This window comes from Harpegnathos saltator, unplaced genomic scaffold (assembly GCF_003227715.2).
Source record: "Harpegnathos saltator strain DR-91 unplaced genomic scaffold, Hsal_v8.6 scaffold119, whole genome shotgun sequence".
NCBI lineage: Eukaryota > Metazoa > Arthropoda > Insecta > Hymenoptera > Formicidae > Harpegnathos > Harpegnathos saltator.
The window spans coordinates 407583-432681 of record NW_020229894.1 but is presented as its reverse complement, the minus strand read 5'-3'; the positions used below and the strand labels follow the sequence as shown (position 1 = coordinate 432681).

Here is a 25099-nt window from a genome sequence, read left to right as displayed (position 1 = left end):
GTAGACACAGCTCATGAAACATTCGAGAGAACGAAGAGGCCTTTCTCGGTTTACTTTCAGTTTCCCTCGATATTCTCGCCGCTTCGCGCCCTCTTTACCCCTCCCTCCCAGTCTACCTCGATATATATATATATATATATCTCTCTCTCTCGGGGAGTCTCCTAAATTTATCAAACGAAAGTGCCGCTTTGATGCGCGCGGGACAATTTGATCTATAATTGATTCGCGGCGGGTGAGAATCACCCGACGGCCGGGAGAGTCGCCGTTGTAGGAGCCGACGATGGGTTGACGTCGCAGCAGTGTAATAAGCAAAACACCCGGAAAAACCCGCGGATCGCGCTTAGAGAACACGTCTGATGTGTTTGCGATCGCCGGCAACTTCGCGCTCGGTCGCTCTTCGACGACTTCGCCGAGATTTAAAGGGCCGTGCTCTCGCCGCGGCGCCTCCTCCCTGCTGGTCCTTTAAACTTTAAAGAGATCCGCGCGAGGGCGAAAGGGAACAAGCGAGAGAGCGAGGGGAGGGAGGGAGGGAGAGGGGGAGCAGACCCAGCTTCTCGGGCAGGGTGAATGTTCTTTATCACGGAGTACGTTATCCTGACCGGTATTGCCGGCTCGACTCTGCCGGCGAGTCCTCCGGAAATTTCGGGACAAATATTGCCCTTCGCCCTTAGGGGTCGGGAGGACGCGTCGAGGGAACAGGCTGGTGGAAAATTAAGAGAAATATGTGCCGACCGACGGACGTACGTAGGAGCGAGCGAACCAACGAACGAACGAACGAACGAACGAACGAACGAACGAACGAACGAACGAACGAACGAACGAACGAACGTGGCAAATACGAAGACTCGAAAGGGGCGACGGCGGGAGCGCGACCACTCGGCTTGATTAAAATTTCCAGAACTCTTCTCTCGCTAATTACCGGGATACTTGGCCGTCCTCCCTTCTCGTTCGTTAAATACGAAAAGAACGCAACAAGAGAAAGAGGCGAGCGCCTCGCCCGGTTATTACTCGGCGCGCGACGCGAACGCGCCCGGGAGAGTGCGGACAAAGGGCCCGGGAGGAGGAATTTTTGTGCGTGGATGATTACAAGGGAGAGAAAAGATGGCGTTGCGAACTGCAATGCGCCGCGTGCAATCGCTACCGGCGGCGGCGCCGGGTGTCGTCGACTTTGGCGCGTTCGGCGCCGCCTCGGCAGCGGCGGATTAACGCCGTGATTAACAGCGCAGCGTGAGGAACAACGACGGCGAGTAACACGCGCGCGAGAGCGGTAATGCGACGGAGGCGGGGGTCAGCAAGAGGGGAGGGGAATAAAATATTCGAAATTATCGACACTCACGGACGGCTCACGACGTTATGAACTTTTTTCCCGTCTCGATTTCTTCTTTAATTAGCGAAACCGATCCGTCTACAACGTTTAACAGTAGTCGTAGTCGTAGTAGTAGTAGTAGTAGTAGTAGTAGTAGTAGTAGTAGTAATAATAATAATAATAATTGATCGATAAATCGATAAGCGTTTCGCGTGCATAGCCCAACTTTCACGGGCAATTTTCATTACCGAACGAGACTGCACAGAGCTCTGCGCGGGGAAAAGTATCATTCTATCGCGAGTGAAAGGCGATTTATACGGTTTATTTTAGAGATCTTTTTTAATCACATATTCTCCTAAAATACGCTCCAATTTTAGAAGAGCTTATCATGTACTCGCACTAGAAGAAGAGGCTGTTCTCTTGTTAAGAATGTTACGAAACTTACGGTTCCATATGTAGAGAAACAGCGAACCGAATTTTTTATTCAATTCGTTATTTTTCATGCGTTTGGGACTGAAATATTTACGAAACAAACGGAGAGACAAACCCATCGAAATTTTCGACGGAACGTACCGAAAGAACCTAGTTGGAATTCCGAATCCACCTCGACTAAATTCGACGCGCTTACGACGAACTCATAGCAGATTCGCGGACACACAAGAAGCTGACGGAGATACCTGGGATGCGAGAGCAACATTTGTTTATTTAATAATTTTAATTACGTTGCTGTATTCCTGGTAATCCAGCAGACAGAGACAAAAGCGCGGACACCCTTATCGCTTCTCTCCTGGCCCCTCGCACCCCGAGCGGCCGTGCCACGGCTGGCGCAGCTTTCAATCGGCGAGGCACTCTCGATCGAGCCGAAAAAGAAGGCCAATGTGGTGCGATCGCACACCCCCCTCCTCCCCGCCAGGCCGTTGAACCCGGGGACGCTCCTGCGGGAGCACTCCGGGGCGGAAACGGTTTCTCTGCCCCCGACACTCTTATCCTCTCGTTTCTCCCCTCCCCCCCTCTCCCTCCCCCTCTCGCTCTATCACCCTTTCTGCCTACCTTTTTTTCCCGCCGCCACCGCCGATTCGATTGCCGCGCCCCTCGCCGTCTCGCGGCCCTTCTCGCCCGCGAAATCCAATTTGCCCGTCGTAAGCTGACCCACGCGGGCGCGCCAGCGCGGCCCGGATCCAGAGTAGATTTTCACAGTTTTCTAAATTCAAGGAAATGATCCCGACGATTCTATCCCCGGCTAGTCGGAAGCCGCTCTCGCGTCGCTTCATCTCCTCCGCGTTCGCATCATCTCGGCCATCCGCGCGATGCGGAATCCACCAACTAATCTCCGTCTCCCGCTGCCTCCTTTCTCTTTTTTCCGCAGCTTTTCGAGGGCGTTCGAGCGTCGGCGATCGAGCTTTCGAAGGAAGCAGCCGGAGGAGGGGAAAAAAAAAAAAGAAAAACCGCCGACGAGTCGGAAGGCCCGTATGCGCTCAACGTCGGGTCGCTGAGAAGCCGCTGGACCGGCAAAAGAGCGGCCGAACTTCAAAAGTCCGTAATTCCCCCGGAAATTGTTTAGCGGTTGTTCCCCCGTTAATTAGCGCCGCCCTCGTTCGCCGCGACTCATTTCGACAACGTGCACCATTACTACGGTGCGTTTCATTTAATGCCGCGATAAATCGCGGATATAAGCGATCGCTGATTGCAACGTGTGTTCGGATCGCGAGAACAACTTCCTCCGTCCAAATTGCCCGCGCGCGGGGGGAGGGGGGGGAATGATATATTAATGCGCACAATTATGTCTCCGCGTCGCATCGGGTCTTTCTCCTTCTCATTAGATCCCACCGCCTCTCGTCTTCCTTCTGACCGGAGTCAATCGCAGGTGTGTGTGTGTGTGTGTGTGTAGTCGCCTCTCGCGTCTCAGACGATTCTACAATCGCACATGTTTCGTCCTGACGTGAGAGATGAGAGATTCTGGTGATTACGTAGAAAAAACCACACACACGACTCGAGGATTTCTTGGCTCTTGAGATAGACGCTGTTAAAAGTCCCGTGTAATCTTTGCTCTACAGCTGAGCTCAGGATCCCGTCCTTTTTTAAGCAACGCACCACCTTTCTTGCAAAGCGAAGGAACCCGAGACACATCTATCTTTTTCTACACAATAACCGGCATTCTCTTATGCCGTGTGCGCAAACACAAGTAAATAAATAAATGGCGCTAGTCTCTTCCGTTAGCTCTGACACTCTCCGCAACATCGATTTTGCCTCTCCACAGTAATCGAGAGAGTTTCTCTCTTCGCAGTCGGCGAGAATCCTGACTGCCTCTCCCCGCTCAAGCTGCTGTCGACGCTTTAACAAGTAGGACCATTCTTTCGAACGCGGCAGCAGCTCCGTGCGTTCGATAGTAGCTCACAGATAGCTCAATTCGCGCGGCGAGATGTACGACTTAACGGAAACGCAAGCCGGCACGCTTATCGAGCAAGGTTATCTCGGTGGTATCTCGCTGCCACCAGCCCTGACCCGCTCTACGTGCCAAGAAACATTGCGGCCAGACGGCGCTGAGAAAGAGGGAGAGAAGAGAGAGAGAGAGAGAGAGAGAACTCGTGCGCGTAATAGAGTTCTCGGTAGCTGAGTCTAACGGTCTTGTAAATAAATAAGTGGGAAGCAGCGTGAAAGAATTCACACATACATACATATACATACAGTTATATTTATATATATATATACATACATATATATGTATGTAATTTAATAATTTTGAAATTTCCAAAGGTCAATAAGTTAACAAAAGTTAGAGCACTATTATAGTAATATATTCGTTGATAGCAAATAAAGTAAACAAAAGTCTAATATTTTTTCTTTCGACGAATAGTTAGAAAAAAAAAAAAAAAAAAAAAAAAAAAAAAAAAGTTAAAAAATTAAGTAAATGTAAGTTGGAAAGTACCTTTCCAAATACCAAAAATATTAGGCAAATAAGAAAATGTTGCAGACAAAAGTTGTTAAAATTAATCGGTAGAAAAAGGCATGATAAAAAATTGGGCTTTCTACTTTAGAAAATGAAGTTGACCTTCAACTGACCTTGAAAATGCCCTCCAAATAAAAAACTGATAACGCCATTCTCTTTCCCCTTCGAAATCATGGAGCACGTGTTTTAGCTTTTTTTAATATATCTTTCATGGTTTTCGAGATTTTTTACCTGTTACGTTTGAAATTTAGCACCCTGTAAATAATCAGCGGCAAGTGCGATAACAAAGGAAACCGTATCAGTTGTATTCCCGCTATTCACTGGATGAGGATATGATTAGACGCACGTGATGACGCGCGTCTGCAAGAAAGTGAAGACTGCTGGACGAAGGGCCGCGAAGAGAATCGACCGATTCAACGATATTAATTCTCTCGTACGGGGGGAACAAATGATACTTATCTACTTCGGAATTTTCCCCGAGGTTATTTCTGACGAAATATTAGAGGTAAATTAGAAGGATAAGAAAAACCGCAGCGAAGACCCCGCATATCCAAGCCTTTTAGCAAGATCAACACCTAGTTTAACGGAGTTACGCGGATATTGTAACAATTTCTTGCTTCATCTTAAGACTGCCCTCGTCGCTATAATCGCGGCGTTCATTTTGCACCCTCCCAATTTCCAATTTCCTTTTCCTTACGACGCCGCTTCAGCCTGAGGATCTGAAAGGCGTGCGATACTCGGCTGCAATAGGCCACCCTTCCTACGAGGACCGTCGCGTGAACATCGCGTGAACGCGAGAATGTTGTGTTACGCTTTACAAGTCACTGATTTTTTTCCCTTTTTCTCTCCGTTACGGATCGTCTCGCAAGCTACTCGCGATTTCGAGCGGCGCGCGCGCGCGCGCGCTCGCAGCATCCACGCGGACGAGGCGATCCTGCCGCGCGCGATTCTATCTCGCGAGATCCTCCCGGATGTGCCGTTAAACGACCTCGGCTCCCGGGCGTACAAAGAGGAGATGATTTCGATTCTTGGGAACGCGAACGCGAGCGCGCGCGTGAAATTTCATTATCTACCCGGCGGGATCGGGTGCCGGGGGGCCCGAAGCCCCCCTTTGTCGGCCTTTACGCGCTCGCGTCGCCTGGCACGCACGCCTCCTCCTCCTCCTCCTCCTTAACGTCTTTATCGCTCGGGACAATATCCCGACATCAGATCGCGTTACCGGCTCTTCATTAGCATCCCAAAGCCGCATCGCGTACTCCGCTAATTGGCGCAGGGTGGTCGCAATCAGCCCCGTCCGGCTAACGTCAGGCTTTAAGATCCGAATCGGTGGGATTTGAGGGGAAAAATATAATAACCACGGAGGTGATATCATCGCGCACAGCGGCGATTGATCGATTGCGACTAACCGCGACTAAAAGGCGCTCAGACATAGTTACGTCTTGTATAAGAGATATTTAAAAAGAAAAAACGAGAGATATTTATCATCGCTTCGTCGCACACGGAAGTGTGCATCGCACGTTGTTGTTCTCGCGGCCATCGTCTCGGACGCTCGACGTGGGTAAGTGTCGCCGCCGCGGGCGCAGCGAAAAGATCAAACCAACCCCCCCCCCCCGTTTCCCGGCGGTGGCGAGAGATGTAAAGAAGTCGAAAAACACGAGCAAACACGCTCGCTCTTCCGCCGCGACCGGTCGTCGGCGGTCGAATAAAAAGGGCGTCTATCCGAGGCGCACGAGGGTGCGCGGCCGGTCGGTTCATTCACCAAAAATTGGCGCTTCTCCAATCAGCAAGCTGACAGGCCTCTCTCGTCTTCTCGCGTAAAGCCGGGACACGCGCGGCCGCGCAAAGTCGTCTATTTTCGTATACTCGCTGTAGTTTCGTTACGAAATCGCGCCGCGGCCATCTGCTGCCGCGCGTCGTTCTTCGACTCGTAGGTGACAGTCATTACGGGAGAAACAATTTTCTCGCGCGCGCACGCCGGATCTCGTTTCGACGACGTTTAAATATCCCGCGGAGTACGCGCTGAGTACAGATCTTCTTCTTTTTCTTCTTTTACTCGTCGATGGCGCAAGAGACGACGGTCAAGCGCGAGCAGAGGCCGAAAATCTCCAGCTTGCCGGCCAGCGCGCGGAGGCGTCGCCGGAGAAAGGACGAGTAAGGCGAGAGCACCAACGACGGCGGGATACGAATTTAATCTCTGGACACGCATCGGGTGTGTATATATATATATATATGTGTGTGTGTATCCCGCGGCGAAAGTTTAAATATTCGCATCTAAAGGCCAGAACAATAATAAGAACGCCGAGGAGTTAGCGCAAATAGCAATATCGCGACACGCGCTTAATTCCGAACATTCTGGCTGTTTCGGTCTTTAAATTTAAATATTTAAACTTTCGACATGAAATATATATACATGTTCGATATATGCGCACACGTATCGCATGTTGGACATTTAAATATTTGTATCTAAAGGCTGGCGGTTGTAAGAATACCCGGAGTTAGGCGGGATAAAAATATCAATGTGTCACTTGCCTGATCTGGACCGATTCTTGTGTTTCGGCTCTCAAGTTCGAGCGTATTTTGGAAATCTCATCTTTCTCGACTCGCGTATTGACTCGACTCCGTCGGGCCGGCGCGACGTGGACGTAAAATGCGCCGCTCTTCCAAAAGCACGAGCGTTATCGCGCACTTGGACTAGAGACCGAAATTCATGCCAAAAGCGAGCGCTTTAAATACGCGCTTTGTTTGCATTATTTAAAAATCAGTCTCGCGGTTGCCGAGCGCGAGTCTTTCCGCACATTAGAAAGTCACATGAGCCGAGTGGAGCTTAAGTAGCCGAATTCGAAGGTCTTAAACGACAATAATATCCAGAGTCGAGCAAGTGTGCACCCGGCGGACACACAGAGATACCTCCTCCACCACGTCGATGCGCAGTGCGTGTCAACCGCCGTCGGCAAAGCGGAGAAATGGAAACGAAATGGAGGAGGAGGAATCAAGCGGAATCGAGATTTCGGTATTTCGCACTCGACGCTCGTCCGGGAGACATCAAAGGCCGCGCGCCGCGTCGAGAAGCGCGCTTTACGCGCCAAGTCGCGCAACGACGAGCCGCTCTCGCTGGCAACATCAGCCGACACGTTATAGCTGCCCCGCAAAGTGAACAATGACACGTTACTGATCGACATGGTGCAACAAATGCGGCACGCTGCATTTTGCATAACAAAGTGGCGAGCAAGTAGGTAAAAGAGGAAAGTTACACGGACAATGTATGGACGCTCCGCCGCCGCGCCGCGCGGCGGAGCGCGGGGGCATTAATAAATCGGCATTTTAAAAAAAGCGCGATTGCTAGATTCACCACGTCGCCCGCGCGGCCGGCCGCGGTCTGCAATCGATATCCGCGCTTTATAAATGTAGGAAAAAGTTCCGACAACGACGCGAGCGACGTTTAATCCTCTTCGGGCCGACGGCTGCGAGCGACGGACGAGAATAGAGTAAGCTCATCGCGAAGTCCGATCGACAATCTTCACGATGTCACGTGTCCCCTCGACCCCTCCCCCCCCCCTCTCTCGCTCTCTCCTCGCGAAGCGCATCAAAATTATCGCGCTTTCTCGAGCGCGCGGACAAGTTAGCAACGCGGCCAAAATTATCCGAAATAAAATATCCTCGCCCCCTTCCTCCCCGCCCACCTCCCCCCACCGCTCTCGTTTAACGCGAGTCATTGAACTCGCGCGCGGTAACGGACAGCCCGAACGCGCGATCATTCTTATTCGCGATAGAAGGACGCGATTTACGCGGCACAAGTCCCGTTCATTAAGAGCCAGCGACAGATACGCAAATAGGGGGCGAGATTTAAGAGGGAGGCAACAACGGACGGTGTCGAAGATACGGGGGCGCGCGGGCATGCGCACCGCCGCTCAGCAACCGGCAAATCAAATATTAACATCGGCTTTATACCGTTGCCACCGATTGTCGCTGCCAACCGATGGCGCGCGCATACACACACACACACACACACAGCTCGATGTTAAACGGAATGGATTAAGCCGATGTGCGCGCTCGCCGGAGACGCGTCGCGGTGCTCCGAAATAACGCGCAACGGGTCGTAGAGAGAAAGAGAGAGAGAGAGAGAGAGAGAGAGAGAGAGAGAGAGAGAGAGAGAGAGAGAGAGAGAGAGAGAGAGAGAGAGAGAGAGAGAGAGACATGCACATACGCACGCACATGCATCGCGGACATTCCTAATTCCGAGAGGCTTGCCCTGTTTCTTTTGCAAATAAATCATGAAGTTTCGCCGGCTGGTAATCGCCGTTTCATGCGTCGGGAATAGAACAGACGACGAGTCGGCCTGTAAACGGGGATAACAATGACAGATTTGTCGTTATGTCAGGGGATAATACAGCACACGAGGTAATTGGGAAATCGGAACGACTGTGTCTCGCCCGATGGATACTCGAAGCTCGAGTATTTTCTCTCTCTCTTTCTCTCCCTCTCTCCCCCCCCCCTCTCTCTCTCTCTCGCCAGCTGGCTTTGTCGTTGGAGAGTTTGTCACTCGAGCTTGAAGCGGATTCTGATAAAAATCTTTCTGCGCTTACGATTAGAGGCTTTTTTTACCCATGAGCGAACATTTTTCAATAGATTAGGGCGAACGCGTTCCTGTGCGTGGCGGTCGAATACATTAGAATCACTCTTCAATTTCGAATGAAAATATTTACTCCAGAGTGGAGAATTTGCTCTCCGCGCGTGTGAAGGATCGCTCTCGAATTCGAGCGACTCCGGTGTGTGATCACTCCGCTCTTCGAGGGAAAACTTCGAAACCGAGAGATTTGGAGAATACACGCCCGAGTCGAAAAAACATGCTCTGGCCCTACTTTGGAACTACTTACTTTCTAAACTATTTGACGTGTGTAGATTCAGGAGAGAACCCGTGGAGAGGTTCAATTTATGTGGAAACTAAAGTTCCCTCCCTAAGCAGCGGAAAACGCGCAATTCGCTCGGTAGGTTCTCAAGAAGACTTCTCGGCAAAGTAGCAGCGGGTTAAACACAACCAACACAATTGTTCATACAATTAATTGTCGAGTGCAATAAAGGGACTCGATACAAGCCTTAGAGTACGAAATTGCGGCTGTCGCGGCGGCCATATCGAACGGCGACGTCGACAGACGTGAGAAATGACACGCTGGAGAGATTCTTGCGTGCCGTTTCCAGGTAAAAGGACATTTTGTGCGAAAGAACACTCGAGATCGCTAATTATTTGCGAGACGCTCTAAACAGACCGCTCCTCCCTCGACAACCAGTCGAGACAAACGCAAAATTCTGCAATACGAGAGCTAGCAGTCCGTGCGCATGCGCGATCCATCGCGTGCATATTAATCGTTCTTCGGCTGCGACATGAGGTGCGAGTATCTCTTTTCATCCGAAGACGGCACGCGGGAATTTTGAGCATGTATTTTCCCCGGTTCCTGAGGTGCGCAATCAAGAGGCCGCGGCGAACCACGCCGATCAACAGGAGCCTCGAGTGCAACTTCGAAGGTCCGAGAGGTTAGGTTGAAAATTTCGACTAACGCGAGCGACCGAGCGACGGAGGCAGATAATAAATATCCGCGACGCACTTGTTGCGATCGCGCTCGCACGTTTCGCCGTTTCGGCGCAGACGATTCCCGTTCTTTCGCCGCTCGTTCCTCGGCGCGAAAGAACGGGAGAAACGACCGATGCGACCGGCGGGCGCCGCGTCTACCTCCTCCGAGTCGACGTCGCGTCGACGCTCGGTGGGCAATTCGTCGTCTCGAGCGGTCCCGCGAAAGTTTCGCGCCGGCGAAAATCCGGCGGAAGAGGATAATCGTCGCGGCCGCTTTCCGGGGGCGGGGGGAGGGGGGGGGTAGCTAAGACGAAGCGCACCGGCGAAAACGGACTGACAGGTCGTTGGGAAACTTCCCAACTAATGGCGCGGCTCGTGCCCCGTTCGTTCTCGCGGGCGGGCGGGGTAGTTAAAACGCCGATCGTCGCGCCAAGTGACTTCCAAAGAAACGCGCTCAAAGCGCGAACGCGTCTCAAACGCCTTCGAGCTCTCCCAGAGGCCGAGACTTTTCCCGAGTTCATCGCGCGTTCTGCTCTTTAGCTCGCGTCAGAATTTTATTCCTTCGCCTCTCTTTATCTAAACGAGCGCGATACTCGGGGGCCCGTCGGGGGCAGGGGGAGGGGGGCGTCGTCGTCGAGACGGGCTTCTCCGTTTCATTCACGACAAATACACCGGCGCTGAAAAAAAAAGCGCCAATTCCCAGCGGCAATAACATCGGCATGAGAGTCGTTTCTCACGAATGGGTCTCGCGACCGGATAAGCAATTTCCAGCCGAATCCGGGAATCTATGCTGCATCCGGCGAGATCCTAAAGAATCCTCGCAGCTGCCGACGGCGAGGCCCCTCGACGAACGCTCCACTTTGCTACACTCCTCTCGCGGGTCGCGGCTTCTTTTTTACCAGCGCTCGCACGTAATCCGCCATCGCGTTAAATACTTTCTGCCTATGCGGTAGCGGCCGATCTCGCGCCGCTGCGAGCCTCGTTTTACGATCACCCCATAGACACCCCCGTAGACGCGACACGGTCGTTAATGGACCATCAAGAGCCCGTCGTTAATGGACAATCAAGAGCGAATACCTCGCGTATCGCGTTGGGCTCTTCCTCCTTCCCTTCCCCCGTCCGAGAGCCCTTCCGCTCGCGTCGCTCTTGACCCGTCGAACCGCCGCCGCCAATATTTGTATCTCGTCTGGCGCTTATTTGCGATATTAGCGTCGGTGTTCCGACGGCGCGCAGCCGCCGGCGAGTTTTATACGTGGAATCAAAAATGGCGTATGCAAATTCGCAGCGGCGGCGATCGATTCGACTCGGCGGCGGCGCTGCGTCGCGCGAGTTGGAGCGCGACAGCGGCGGCGGCGGCGACGACGACGACGACGACGCGATCTCGAAGTCGTAAATTCTCAAAGACGACCGGTTTTGAAAGCGTCTCGTCGTCGATGTCTCTTTCACCTCGACGCGCTCCCCCCGCACCGCCCGCACGCCCGCTTCGTGTGTATCGCGACGTACTAATTTCGCTTTTATCATTCGCGCGGTCATTAAGCCGCGCGCATTTCGCCCGTCCTCATCGGCGAAGGACGACACGTTGTTAAGTGACACCAGCTGCGTGCCTGCCTGCCTGCGTGCGTGCGTGCGTATAATTTCGCCTCTCAATGCCGGCGAGAGCGCAGATTGCGGCCCGTCGCAGCATTGTTGGCGAGAAGAAACGCGCTATCGGAGGAATATAACGGCGACAGGAGGATCGTCGAGGTAACAAAACGGAGAAAAAGAGGAAGAAGAAGAAGAAGAAGAAGAAGAAGAAAAGGACGAAACGCGGAGAGCGCGGATCGTCGCGAAAGGATTTCTACTCACCGATGGTCGCTTCGGCGGCGTGGCGGTGGCCTGAAACAGAAAGAGAAGAGTTTTCCGTGAGAGCTCGGCCCGTCAGCACCATCTATTCTACGGACACGCGGCGACGACGACGACGACGACGACGACGGCAGAGAGAGAGAGAGAGAGAGAGAGAGAGAGAGAGAGAGAGAGAGAGAGAGAGAGAGAGGGAGGGAGAGAGAGAGAGAGAGGGAGAGAGAGGGGGAGAGAGAGAGAGAGAGAGGAAAAATGTCGAGCGTAATTGAAAGAAATTAGGTTCGAAAATAAAATTTCGTCGGAAGCGCGGCGCGACACGCCGCGAAATTCCAGCGAGGAAACTCGCCGGCTACCGCGCCCGAAGCGCGACGTGGCTGAAGCGATGCCGAGCTGAAATCCACCGCACACATATTATGTGAAAGTACAGTAATTTAACAGCGTACAGAGAATTCCTGGAAACAATTTCCGAGGCAAAGCCGGTAGCCGCTCATAAAATACAGCGGGAAAATACCACGAATTAGCGGCGGGAATTTACAAAGCGCAGAAATTATTGGAAAGCGTCGTGGCGCACGCGGCCGTCTTTCTCGCTCTTTTCGTCCCGCACTTTCTCTCTCCCCGGCTCGGCATCGCATCGCATCGCATCGCATCGCATCGTATCGCATGCGTAGCCGATCTCTCGTGCAGGCCGCGGACGGCGCACGCACTATGATTACGAAGTGTTCGAATAGTTGCGCTACACGAATACTCGCGCGGCCTGGACTCGAGAAGCCGCTCGGCGCTACGGGAGACTCCCGCTAGTCGAAATATTCCACAGTTTCGCGCTGTATTTTGCACGCGACCAGCTCGACTCGTTTCGAGAAAAATGTGTCGATAAATTAACGGCTGCTTGAGCCCGCCTACGGTCGCGTGACTCCGGGCTGATAGCGCGTTTTATTGGCGTCTTTCAGAACGATCTAAACACGTTCCTTTCAATTTTTCTTCCTAATCTGACAGCGCTTCTCTCACGTGAGACGTGAGCGACGTATCGAAGTGTATTCGTAATTTTTTTCTTCTTCTTACATATTCATCCTTCTGTTGTATTAATAATTCCGATATTTTCTCGCACAGTTATATAATATCTAGGAATTGTAACGCAGTCAGGAACATATGAGAGGTCATTGAGAGTGTGCAATACGAAACGAAAGAACAAGAGACTCAGCCAAGAGTGATTCAACATACACTCAAATATTTGGACTCTCGTCCGGGGAGTCCGGTTTTCTACTAATACTCCGAACCAGGATCCAAATGTATGCGCATATAGCATACATTAAATTAGTTGAGCGGTTACTCTTCTGTTCTTATTTTCACTCATTTTTTCATCCTCTCCTACCAAGTAACAATCATATATAAAATCATCCGATTTTTATAACGTACCGTTCCGTTATTTTCGTACAACACGATACACAACGCCTCGCGATGACGTTTCCGGGACGTGACACGAGTCGCGCTGGCGGTCGCGCTGGCGCACTGCGTGCGCCGCCGTGTCGTCGCGCCGCAACATCGCTCCACCTGCAAGATCCTCTCGGATGAATTTTTCGCGTGCTGTCGAGCGTGACGCGTCGGCTCGCTTAAATCGCGAATTTCTCCTCGTCGCGGCGAGCTATCGAACAGGACGATCCCTTGACAGATGTCACCCACGCGCCCAGCTCCGGAATTAATGTAACCGCGTTACATCCTCTCGCACGTCGCCTCTCGGTGGGGCAATTCAGCGCCGCGCGCGAGGGTCTTTTTATATTCCGAATAGCGTGGCGTCGGGCCGTGGAAAATCAGCCGAGTGCCGTCTGGCTTGAATTAGCAAAACGGAGCAACGACGTCGACGACGGTCGTTTCGTAATCTCTCGCGTGAGAAGCGCGTGAGTGTGCCGCGGCAGTAAAAACGAGCGTCGCCGCGGACGTGTGAGGGTACACACATACACACACACACACACACACACACACACACACACACACACACACACACACACACACGCGCACGATCACGACCGTCCGTGCAGCTCCAACACGACAGGAAGAACGGAAAAACTCCCTTTGCGCCGTTCGTAAAAGGCGTCAAAGAGCCGACCAACGCTTAAAATTTGCAAACGGTAAGAAACGAGCTCGACGACGACGACGACTTTCGCTGAATGCGCCTCGCCCGCCGAAGGTGGGATCCCGCGCGACGCTCACAAAGCGCCGCGCGCGTTTCCCTTTCGCTTTTCCGCCGGACGAGACGACTGACTTTAAACGCCGGCTTTTCACGCTTTCAATGAGAGATAATAGCGGCAATCGCGTATTTGTGTTCCCGAGACGTTTTACGCTACGAGTCTCGCCGCTCGCTTCTACTCGGGATTTTTGCTCGGTGCGTTTTTCAACGTCTCTAGTTTCTCAGGTTGATTAAAGTATCCAGCTGTCGATATCAGCCGAACGAAGAAGCTCTCGCATCGAGTTGTCGTTGTTGAATTCTAAATTGGGAATTAATTAATCGAAAATACGGATAGCAGGAACATTTCAGCAATTTCGCGAGCCTTGTAATTCGTACGAACACTCAAGAAAAGGAAAAAAAAAAAAAAAAATCTGATTCGGCAGTGACTCGGTTGTTGCAAATGCAATTGTTCTTTTTATTTAACACACGCGCGTGCATAAATTTTGCGGACGGAGCCGCGAGTGACTTTATACACGCGCCACATTTATCTTACTTGAAGAGACCTCGCGACACGGCCGTATAAACTCGAACGCGTCACCGGCCGGATCGGCCGTGGGCGAATCAATAATGCATTGATATTTATTTATGCGATTTTCCATTTTCCATGTGACACGTATGTCCGAAACCGTGACATTCGGTCGCGAGGTCGTTGCATATGCACGTCGCCTCACGGGATATTAAACGTAGCCGGTGAGTGCGCGCGCGACAGAGTGGGGGAGAGAGAGAGAGAGAGAGAGAGAGAAGAGAGGGGGGATTGTTTATTTATTCAAGCCACGCGCAACACACATCGGTGTATCCGCTCGCGCCTCCGTAATGTTAGCCGCCTATTAAGACAGATGGCACGGAGATTATTTACGAGGGTGCCCCCGCCACCTAAGCTCGCGCATTTTCCGTTTCGCTCGTCGCGAGATGTATCGAAATGATATCATCCAAACATTCGGTATGCATCTGGATATCAACAGGGAGTGAGAGACGCGAGGGGAGGGTAGTAGAATTATCGAGCCGCGCGAATGGCGCGGAGAGCCACCGCCGGGAAAGTCCGGCGCGACGCGATTTATTATCGGCGATTTAACGCAAAAGTCGCGGCCCGCAAGTGACGCGCGGAAGAATCTCCGCGTCGCGACGAAACGCTGCGCGCATGCGCACGCGCGCGCGCGCGCGCGCGCGCTCAGCGTGTGGACGATGCGGAACAAGAGCCTCGCTTCCGCGAGCGCGCGATATCGGATCGCGCGATTTCGGCCCCGTTCGCGGCCCGACCGACCGACAGCGCGAGAAAGTGAGAGAGGCGAAGCAGAGAGAGAAGAAGGGAACGAGACGGAGGCAGAGAGATAACAGTCGGAGGATAACGATAATTTTGCCATCTGTTATCGGCGCCGCGGATCTGCCCGGCCTAGCTCGGCTGCATATAGAGGAATTTATTAGCTCGCCGGGAGGTGCGTCGCTAAATCGTGAGTTATCGCGTCTCTGTTATCTCTATCGACGACGACGACGACGACGACGACGACGACAACGGCGGTGGCGGCGGCGACATCGATACGACTCGGGAATTGGGACAACGACCTCGCGCTCAACTCGAAACAAAGAGCGAACGTGACTACGGCGCTGATGCCGCGGCTTGCAGCGCTCTTTACGCATGGCGCAAGGTTCCTCGGCCGCGGAACGTGACGTGTATGCGCTCTCTGCCTCGTCGTGTTTTTTAAACGGAGAAACACGTCGAAAACGACGGAGCGCGCGCGCGCACGCGCGCCACTGCGCGAGAGAGAGCCCATGGGACGAGGAGGGGGAGGAGAGAGAGAGAGAGAGAGAGAGAGAGAGAGTGGATGTATTCCCGGCAATTCCCGCTAATACAGACCGCCTCTAAGTGAGTAACATCGTCGCAACGTCAGAACGTCCGTGTTTAGCGCAATGTCAGTTAGCCGGTATCATTTGCCGGTAAAACAGTGTAATTACACGTAGAATCCACCATATTTTGCGCGTGGCTGTAATTTCGCCGTAATTTATGCGGCACCGTAATTTCACAGCGAGAACCGCCGACGCCGCCGCTTCCGCGCGAATATGCACCGAATATACACGGCGAATGAATTATTACGCGCGCGCGAGCGCATCGACGGCGCGCATCTGTGACACCTATGTGTGACGTAACGGGCCGGTGGAAATAAATAAAAGGCGCGCGCGCGAGAGAGAGAAGAGAGAGAGAGAGAGAGAGAGAGAGAGAGAGAGAGAGAGAGAAAGAGAGAGAGAGAGAGAGAGAGAGAGAGAGGAGAGATACAACCGTACGGAGATCGGCCTGTCGCGTCTCTCCCCGTCCTCTCCGCCACGCCTCGGCGACGATCATCGAATTAATTCCGCCGTTGCCCAAATTTAATGGCCGGGGGTTAAAACGATGACAACGACGACGACGAGAGAATGAGAGAGCGCAGCGGATCCCGCAGGCACGCGAGAGGGAAGAGGAGGAGACGAAGGCGGAGGCAGAAGTAAAAAAAGAAAAAAAAAGAGAGGAAGAGAGGGAGAGAGAGAAGAGAGAGAGAGGGGGGGAGGGAGGAAAAAAGAAAGAAAAAGGGAACCGTTGCATCGCGGACGCATTTTGGCTTTTGGCGCAGCACGAAAGGACGCGATTAACGGTTCTCTCTCCGGTGCGCGCATTGTGTATCGCCCTCGGTGCAGCGGGATCCTTGCAATCCGCGGCCGAGGCGAAGGGAGAGAGGGGCACGGTGGGGGGTGGGCGGGCGGCGGGAAAGAGCGGAAGGCATTAAATTTTCAACGCGGTCGTAGCCGCGGCCAGGAAATATGCTTTAAATGGCGATAACTATAAATAAGGGGACGCGCATTAATTCTATAGAGCGCGCCGAGCTCCGCGGCCGGCGCGGCGGCGAGCCTCCTTTTTCGTCGCGCAAGTCGCCCCAATTTCCGATTTCCAACCCAGTTCACCTCGGCTAGATTAAATGGAAGTAAAGCCGCGTCGCTTTACACGACAACGACAACAACGACGACGGAGATGCGTGAGGCGTCGCGATTATCTCCTCGCTGAGGAGAGGTTTCGAGCTGAATCCGGTGTGTGTGTGTGTGTGAGAGAGAGAGAGAGAGAGAGAGAGGAAGGCAAAAAAAGGACGATGCCCCCGAGGACACGCGGGATCACGCTCGAAACCTGAGTGTTCAGGCGTGTTATCTTGCCTGAGACTCTCTTTGTACGTTTCTGCCCGTTTTAAATCCTCCGTTAGTCCGTCAGGCTACGGCGTTGTTGTTTTTCGGCCTCGAGGTTTTTCATTCATTCCGTCGTTACTTCCCGTCGATTTGTTCTTCATTGTTTCTCACGCACTCTAGTGCCTGGTCTATCTATTAGCCAAGTGCTAATGAAGGAAAATCCCTTTCAAGGAGCGGAGGAAATTAGTGTGATCCGTGAGAGACGCACCGCGTGACCGCTCATGGGTGAAAAACGACGCGACTAAGGGGCGGTTAAAACGCGTCATTTGACGCGTTTAGACGCATTAACTCACAATCCAATACGCGTTTGGACGCGTTAAGCGACGTGACTCGAGACGGCAAGGAGCGCGCAAGGACTCGAGCGGGGGAAGAGCCACAGTCGAGAGAGTGCGTTATTTTCAGGCGTTCGCACGCGTGTGGAAATAACACACACTCGGGTTTGCGGCGTGCGATCGACTTGTAAGACGAAGAATCTCTCGTGGACGACGCAGTTACGAGCAGTTCTGGGGAAGATACATATCGCTCACGAAGCAGCCTCGCAATTCACTGAAGACTCGCGACGATCAGTATTTTTCAATTGCGAGTAAGGATTGATATTTAAATCCGTATAATAACGAGGCTGAGCGAACGAAAGGAAGACTTCGGCGAGGACGACGGCCGCCCAAGGAGCATCATTATAAACAGACGCGGATCAGCATCCGCGAGATTTACGATAAATTCTAAGGCCGATGTAAATTATCGAGCGTCTTTGCTCGAGAGTATAATCGATTGCGACTTCATATTCATAAGCCGTTACTCCGCTTCTGATCGATACTTCTCGCCGCGTGATGTAACGCGATAACTGGAGACACAGGTCGATGAATAATCGGCGATTCAAGGGGCCGCGACGATCAGTCAAACGACGACCGGCGTCGTGTGAGTGACGAGCCAAATTTCGACCGGGGTGTCTTCTTATCATCGACGAGCTCGTCGAGCAAGTCAAGTCCCCGTTCAAGTCGGTGGCATCCTGCATAGTAAATAATTCGACACACCTGGAAATATACGACGTGTCGCGCTGCCCCCGCCCCGGGTCGCCATTCCGCTGGTCCCGGGGTCGAGGGTCGCGCGCTGTCGTCGGCACTTCGGATGCTCTCCCGTGACTCTGACGCTGACGCTGACACACTGACACCGGCCTGACACTCGCGCGAATCGCAGGTGAACGTGCGTTAATTAACGCCGACACGACGCCGACGACAGAGCGCGATTAAATAACTCAGCGGCCGACGGAATATTTTATTATTAGCCGACGGCAACGGGTTAACTAACGACGCGCGCGTGCTCCGCGCCGCGATTCGTGCGTGAGTGTGAGCGCGCGAAGAGCACGCGATGTGTACGAGAACGCTGAAACGTGAAAAAGGCGACAAACAGCGCCAGCCGATCGTCCACCTTCGCCTGGTCGATCAATCTCGCGCGTGCATAATCTCGGCGGCCGAGAGAGATCGCGCAACAGTAAAGCTCCCTCGAAATGTTCCGAGAGTTCGAGGCGGCCGCGAAGGGTCATTGAACGTGGTCCCGTACCGAGCCGAAGTTCAGATCCTGCCGAGAATCTCGCAAGTGCTGATCTGTATTTCTCTCTTCTCTTTCTATCTCTCTGATTTGGTCTCGTTGTCCGCACCGGGAAATCGGGAAACTTTTGCTCTTGGTCGCGCGCAACTGTTTTTGCACGCTTGCTTTCGTCAGCCTTTGCTTTTTCCCCCCTTTTGAATATTCAAATTCTATCGAAATTTCCAATGACAATGAAGAAAAAAAAAGAAAACAAAAAATAAACAGATTTTATGCAAAAGCGAAACTTGTTATTTCATTTACTCGTTAAATCTGTTACTTATGAATTATTTAATATTTGCTCGTCGCGATGTCCCAGCCGCAATTAAAAAAAAGTTACATAATCAATAAACTGTTTATTGAAGTTAAAAATGTAAATTAAATTGGTCGGTAGCATATCGAGGTACGATCGTACGATTTTACATTAAACGATTTCGGATACGTGCGCATTTCCCTACAGATATATTCACGGCGCAAGACTCGGAGGTATTCCGGAGTATTCTTGACGCGTTTTCTTCCCCCGAGTCTTCTCATGCAAAAAAAATTGCTATTTGTAACGCCACAAATAGTCTGGACATAATGTTACGTCTCGAGATTCTCTCTTACTCTTTAACCCGCTGAGAGAGCGGGTTTCTATCTTTGTTATCATGTATTTGTCATTATGTACAGTTTCTCACACGGCATAATAATTTCGAAGATGCGCGACGCGAGTGTCGCGCAGCTCGACATAAATAATCCTCTCAGCAAATAACAATATTCGACTTAAGCTCCACGTAAGATATTTTCAGGGACCGTCTAGAAGATCGCCACGTCGTGTGTCTGACCCGTTTTCATACGCGAGCACGACGAGACCGATTCGATTAACGGCTCAGATCTAATGCGTCGCGCGGTTTATCGCGCCGGCGGACGCCGCTGCGTTTCGCGACGTTAAATATGGCCCACTTTAAATAGATGGTGTTGTGTACGTTAGAGCACATCGCCTCTATCTCTCCAATCCTCTTTGCCTTAGCCTCCGCCGCCCCCCCCTCCCCCTCCCCCTGCCGCCCGCCCGCGGCAAACGAGAAAAACGAGAGGAGAGATCTCGCTCGCGCGCGCGCGCGCGCGCGCGAGTTCGGTAAGTGCACCGTCAAATGCACTGCGCCGTTACGTCCGTCGGTTGCCTCGCGAGTCCGATTGATTTATTGCCGAAGGAGCCGAGCAAACAGAGACGACGACGCGCCCGAGATTTTCGCGCGGCTTTTTCGCCGCCGGTAATTAATCGCGCCCGCGCGCGAGTTCTTTCGCTGGCGAGCGCGCGCGCGCGGCGGCGCACAGTGGGGCCAGATGACATTCTTTGGTTGAACATTCTCTAGAGACCTGAATTTCCAAGCGATCATCCAGACACCGATGGATGACCCTGAATAAATTCCGAAGAGATCTGTCTAGCCGAAATTAAAAAAAGAATTTTTTTTTTCTCCAATTCCACTAGCCCCAAAAGAGGAAAAATGATCGTTAAACTTATTTCTATCTAACAGCGTGTTCGGCGGATTGAAACTATGAAACCAATCAACCCAGACACCTCGAGATTTATCGATCTTGAAGCAGAAACCCATTGACCCCAAAACTCGTATGCCCAAAAGCATAAAATATAGAGGTTAAGCACAAAACCGAGGGATTCTTTCTTAATGTGGGCTGAAATGATGAGCTTTGAAATTCTGAGGTGATTTCCAAAAGGTGATTATAAGTTCTGGGGTCTCGCATTTTAATATTCGTAGGCTCGAACCCATTGAGGTCGAGTCCAAGACACTGTACTTGAAACGATAAGACTTTTAAGACAAACTCATGAAACCCATGAACCATGAACCGATAATTTTTTCAAAATTTCGGCAGGACAGATCTCTTTGGGATTTATTCAGGATCAACCTGATCCATTGGTGTCGATGATCGGTTGGAAATTCAGATCTCTGGAGAATTTTCAACCAAAAACTGTCATCTGGTCCCACTGTGCGACGGGACTCGCACCTTTCTTCCCGCGCGCCCGCCCGCCGCGGTGATATCACCCCCCCCCTCCCGCTTGCTTTCATCGGGCGATTTCCCCCGGTGGAAATTGAACGTCGCGCGAGTGTCTGGTAAGCTCGTGTCCGACATCGTTCTTCATTCCGGTAATGCAACGCTCTCACCTCTCCCGGCGGCTGCATAAATAAGTCGGCCGATGCTCGGATAGCGATAAGGAGGAAACCGTAACTGCTAGTCAGCGATGTGGCTAACCCACTCTTGCCTTTTTAACCCTCCGTTAGGCGCGATATTTCGCACCCGTGAATGCTCGCGATAGAGCTCGTAAGTTTTGCGAGCCGCAATGTGTGTTCAAGACCAGTACCGAGGCTATATTAGCTCACTTTTCCGGCTAAACGAGCGCAACTGTCACAAATTAGACCGCTGCCGCTAATCAACACACATTCGTCAGATGTGCTAATTTTTCCATTATTTTCTTGAAACTTTGTTGCTTGAAGCTTGCTACCTCCTCGAGTAATCCGACGCGAAAGCAGAGTTAACCTCGAGTTTAGCGTTACACCGAAGTTTTTCCGCTCGCGATCGCGATGCATGTGCGAGACGCGTCACATGTATGATGTATAATTCAGTAGGGAAATTTAGATCTAACTCTAAATTCAGAGTTTGTGTGTCTCACGTGAGACAAGTTCTCTCAGTAATGGCTATTAATACGGCCCCGTGAAAGTTACACGTGAGTTTGTCAGTTAAATCGCGATTACAAGTGCGACACATTAATACATTATATGCGATATAAATCAATCCGCGTCGCTCGGATTTGACTCTGAATTTAGATCGTTTGTTCAACATAAATGTGAAATAGAGATCGAAGAGAAGAAAACTCGAGGGAAATGCATGGATTTACCCCGTTCGGGATCGCACTTTTTGAAACATTACATTTGCAGGCCGAAACCACGCGCACCTCTCGATCGAAGTCCTTTTCGTTCTTTTTTTCGGGAGAGATCGAAACGAATTCCGTTTTAGAAGCCAGACGTTCGGGTCGCTCGGTGTCGTCTCACGTGAAACGCAATTCTCAAGCAGCGACTTTCAAACAGCGGGCCCTCATTTGACGGTCGTCAACATTCCCGTGGAATTTTTCCGCTGTCAACAGCTTTGCGGAGGGCTCGAGTTCGCCAACTCACACTTCGGCTTCGTCGTTAATTCAGCGGGTTCATGCGTTCACAGCACATCTCCCGTCGCGATTTCCGCACGCGGGGGGCTCGTCGGGAAGCATCGGCGAGAGCGCAACGTGCAAACGGAAGGGGGAAGCCGCGGAAGAATTTTCAGCGCGCGTTCGCAGTAAAAGCTGGCAGCGGCGGCTTCGCTTCTGCAAACTGCCGTTGTTTGTTCGAAATGCAAGGCGAGGCGAGGCGAGGCGCGGCGCGGCGGGAACGAGGAGAGGAGCCGACGAAACCGCAGTACGTGACTCTTATTTCGCCGTTTCCTGCCTAAACCGTCGTCTCCGCTTGCCTGGTCGTATCAAGCCGGCATATCGGTCGCGACACGAACGTATCCCTGGCCGAAGGACGAATTTCGAGGAAACACACCCTTGCCCGCGCGTGCACAGCGCCCGGAGTTAATAGCGGCTTCGAGGCGCTTTGCGGAATCCTATCTGCACGCGACAAAATTGCGACGCTTAAATCTAGCGTTGAAACATCGCAGATACCTCCGCAGTCTTCGCGGATATAGATTAAACTATCCGAGTAATATGTGCCGTTGCCCGTGTAGAAAATATCTTGAAAGCTGGATATATTAGGCTCTAGTGCCGATTTCCCGGAATTTATTCAGGCAGGATTTCCGCGTGAAAATTACCTGAGATTTACTTTCGAGAATTCGGAGGATTCTGTCGAAAAAAAAAAAAAAATGCTGATTTAGCAATCTGGCAAGAAATCCGGAGGTGTAAGAGAAGTCTTCACAACATCGACGAATAAGTGCGTCGACGAATCGAAAATCGATTGCAAAAAAAAAAAGAACAAAAAAAAAGAAGAAATCGATTTTTGGGGAGAAAGAGATCAATTCTCTCAGAAGCGAATCGAGCTCGTCTATCACGAGTTGGCATAATAAGAAGGGACTTTCCGACTGGCACCGCGGTCTCTCACGCCGGGAAATCCCAATCTCCCTCCGTACCTGAGAAGATCCCAAGGACCTCTCACCGGCCGCGTGAAATCCGCCAAAATCCGAGCAGAATCGGCAGAAGCGAGCTGGACGCATGGAAAGGAAAAAAAAAAAAAAAAAAAAAAAACCGATCCATCGTGCTGTTCATCGACACGATCGGCCCAAGGCCACAAATCGTGCCGGCGGAGATCCCGCGGATCGGCCGAAAACCCCCATCATCGCGCGGCGCAAGCTTACTCGCGCTAGTCGGATAATTGTCGTCGGCTGCGCCATTACGGGCGTATCGAAAAACAGTTTAGAAAAGCCGGTGCGCACCCATTCATCTTGCCACCTTGGGGACGCGCCATTCCGCCAGATAATCGAGGTGATAAATTTCGCCGGGACACGCTGTATACATCCCGCGTGTGCATGAAGCCTGCCGCATATCGTTCGGAAAACAATCAATCTACCCCGGAGAGCTCGCCGCGCCGCGCCGCCGAAAGCCAAACGACAGCGCTCGCGCGGCTGATTGCGATCGCGGCTAGGCACGATCCTTTTTTCCATATTCATTCCTCGCTATATTCATATTCCGCCCTCCTCCCGCTCCCCGACTCTCTCTCCGTCGCGCACATCATTAACCCCGCGGAGGCGTCTCAACGGCTGCGCGTCGCCGAAAAAAGGCGTTCAACCGTGAACTTCAACCTCGGTCGAAGCGAGGCCGCGCGCGCCTCGGCTATTTCTAGTTTCGAAAATAAACGAAGCGAGATCGCTCGAGATACGCGGTTCCTGCGATCTCCTCTCGCCCCCCCCCCCCTCGTTCGCTTGCCGGGGGAATGAACCGTCGTTGGTATTTTGGAGATCATCCTTCGGAAACGGTTTCTTCGTCCGCTCCTCTTTATCGTTGATAATCGCGCTGATCCACCTTTCGAACCTGTGTCGAGTCTCACCGACGCGTCGCGTCGCGTCGCGTCGCGTCGGCTGAATCCAGCTGCGCATTTTTGCACCTTGCCCGGCGGCATGGTGTCGGCTTTCACGGCTCCGGAACGAGCGAGTGCTCGGAAACTCGTGGAAATCGGACGCTCTTTATTTCCACGGTTCCGACGCGACGGTTGGCCGCGCCGGGCGGGGCGGCGCAGCGCAGCTGCCGCCGCTGCGCTCGAGCGGGGCCGGAGAGCGCAGCAGCACAGAGGCGTCGTTCTTCGGTTATCCTCGCGCAACCCCTTCGAACGTGAAGCAGAAAGCGCCCATTGACCCGGGCCAATCGCCCGGAACGTAAACACCGATAATGATCGGGAGACGTTTCTCGGCCCGCGCGCGCACCGCCGAAAGAGCGGAGAGCTTCGGGGGACATCGTCGTCGCCGAGCGCCCGAGGCGGCGAGCAATAAGCTCGTGTCGCCCTTCGCACCACGCTGAATAATTCCGCGGGGATTCAACGGAGTCACGTCTCGGCGACACATTCGGAACACAGCTCAGCCGGTGATCCGATTGATGGACCGCCGATATAATGCGAAAGGTAATAAACTGCTGCGCGCGCGCGCGCGCGCGAGGTCGAGCGGAACGTTCAGGGGGAGCGACGAGGGGCGCTTCTACGCGGCGGAATTAACGCCAGTCGAGAATTCCGGCCGTGCTTTCGACCTCGGTTTGATAATACTTTGTGTAGAAACTGGAGACGCGGCGGAAGAAGCGGGGCTCTCGGCGAAAGCTGCAGGTTAGCAGCACGATCGAAGGGGGTTGACGGGGTAAATTTCGGGGTATTAAATTAGCGTCTGACGGGATACTCTGGGCGCAGGTAGGATTAACACTTCGACTTGGAGAAAGAAACACGAGAAAGTGGAATACGAAGAGACGCGCGATCAGACCGAGGCTGTCGTAAATTCGACGCGCCCGACGGCTTTTGGCGATGAAAATATCAAAGTTGTTAATTAGCAGTCTCTCTCGTTGGGCCCGGGGGCACTGCGAGAGCTTGTGCATGCAAAGTGGTTAAAACTATATCTCAACTATAAATTTACGACTTATCTAAATTCATGACTATAAATTAACTACAGATTTACGGACCTCATCGATAAAGTCGACATTTGTAATACTCCAATTCTTTTCAAGGACTCGAGCAAAGTTGAGAAATCTGAACAGAATCGAATTTTTTTCCCTCATTATTTCATCGTGCAAAGAAATTAATATTAATTCTCTGTTGTGTAGGAGCAATAGCCACAAGTTTGTCGTTTAACAAACTCCTAGCCGTTTTGATTTCAGAAACTTGCAACGTCCGCAAATCGTGGCCGGCGCTGTGCAAACAGAATTCACAAAACTATTTGTACAAC

At 52.2% G+C, this 25099-nt stretch overlaps 1 protein-coding gene across 7 annotated transcripts in view; it reads right to left on the bottom strand.

The window, feature by feature from the left end:
- Nucleotides 1-25099, bottom strand: part of LOC105181492 (growth factor receptor-bound protein 14) — a 348327-nt gene that overhangs the window by 178116 nt on the left and 145112 nt on the right. For all 7 annotated transcript variants that reach the window (XM_025304178.1, XM_025304174.1, XM_011138293.3 and 4 more), the window contains one exon: nt 11665-11694. In XM_025304178.1, coding sequence (XP_025159963.1) covers nt 11665-11694 — 30 coding nt within the window. The remainder of the gene's footprint in view (nt 1-11664; nt 11695-25099) is intronic.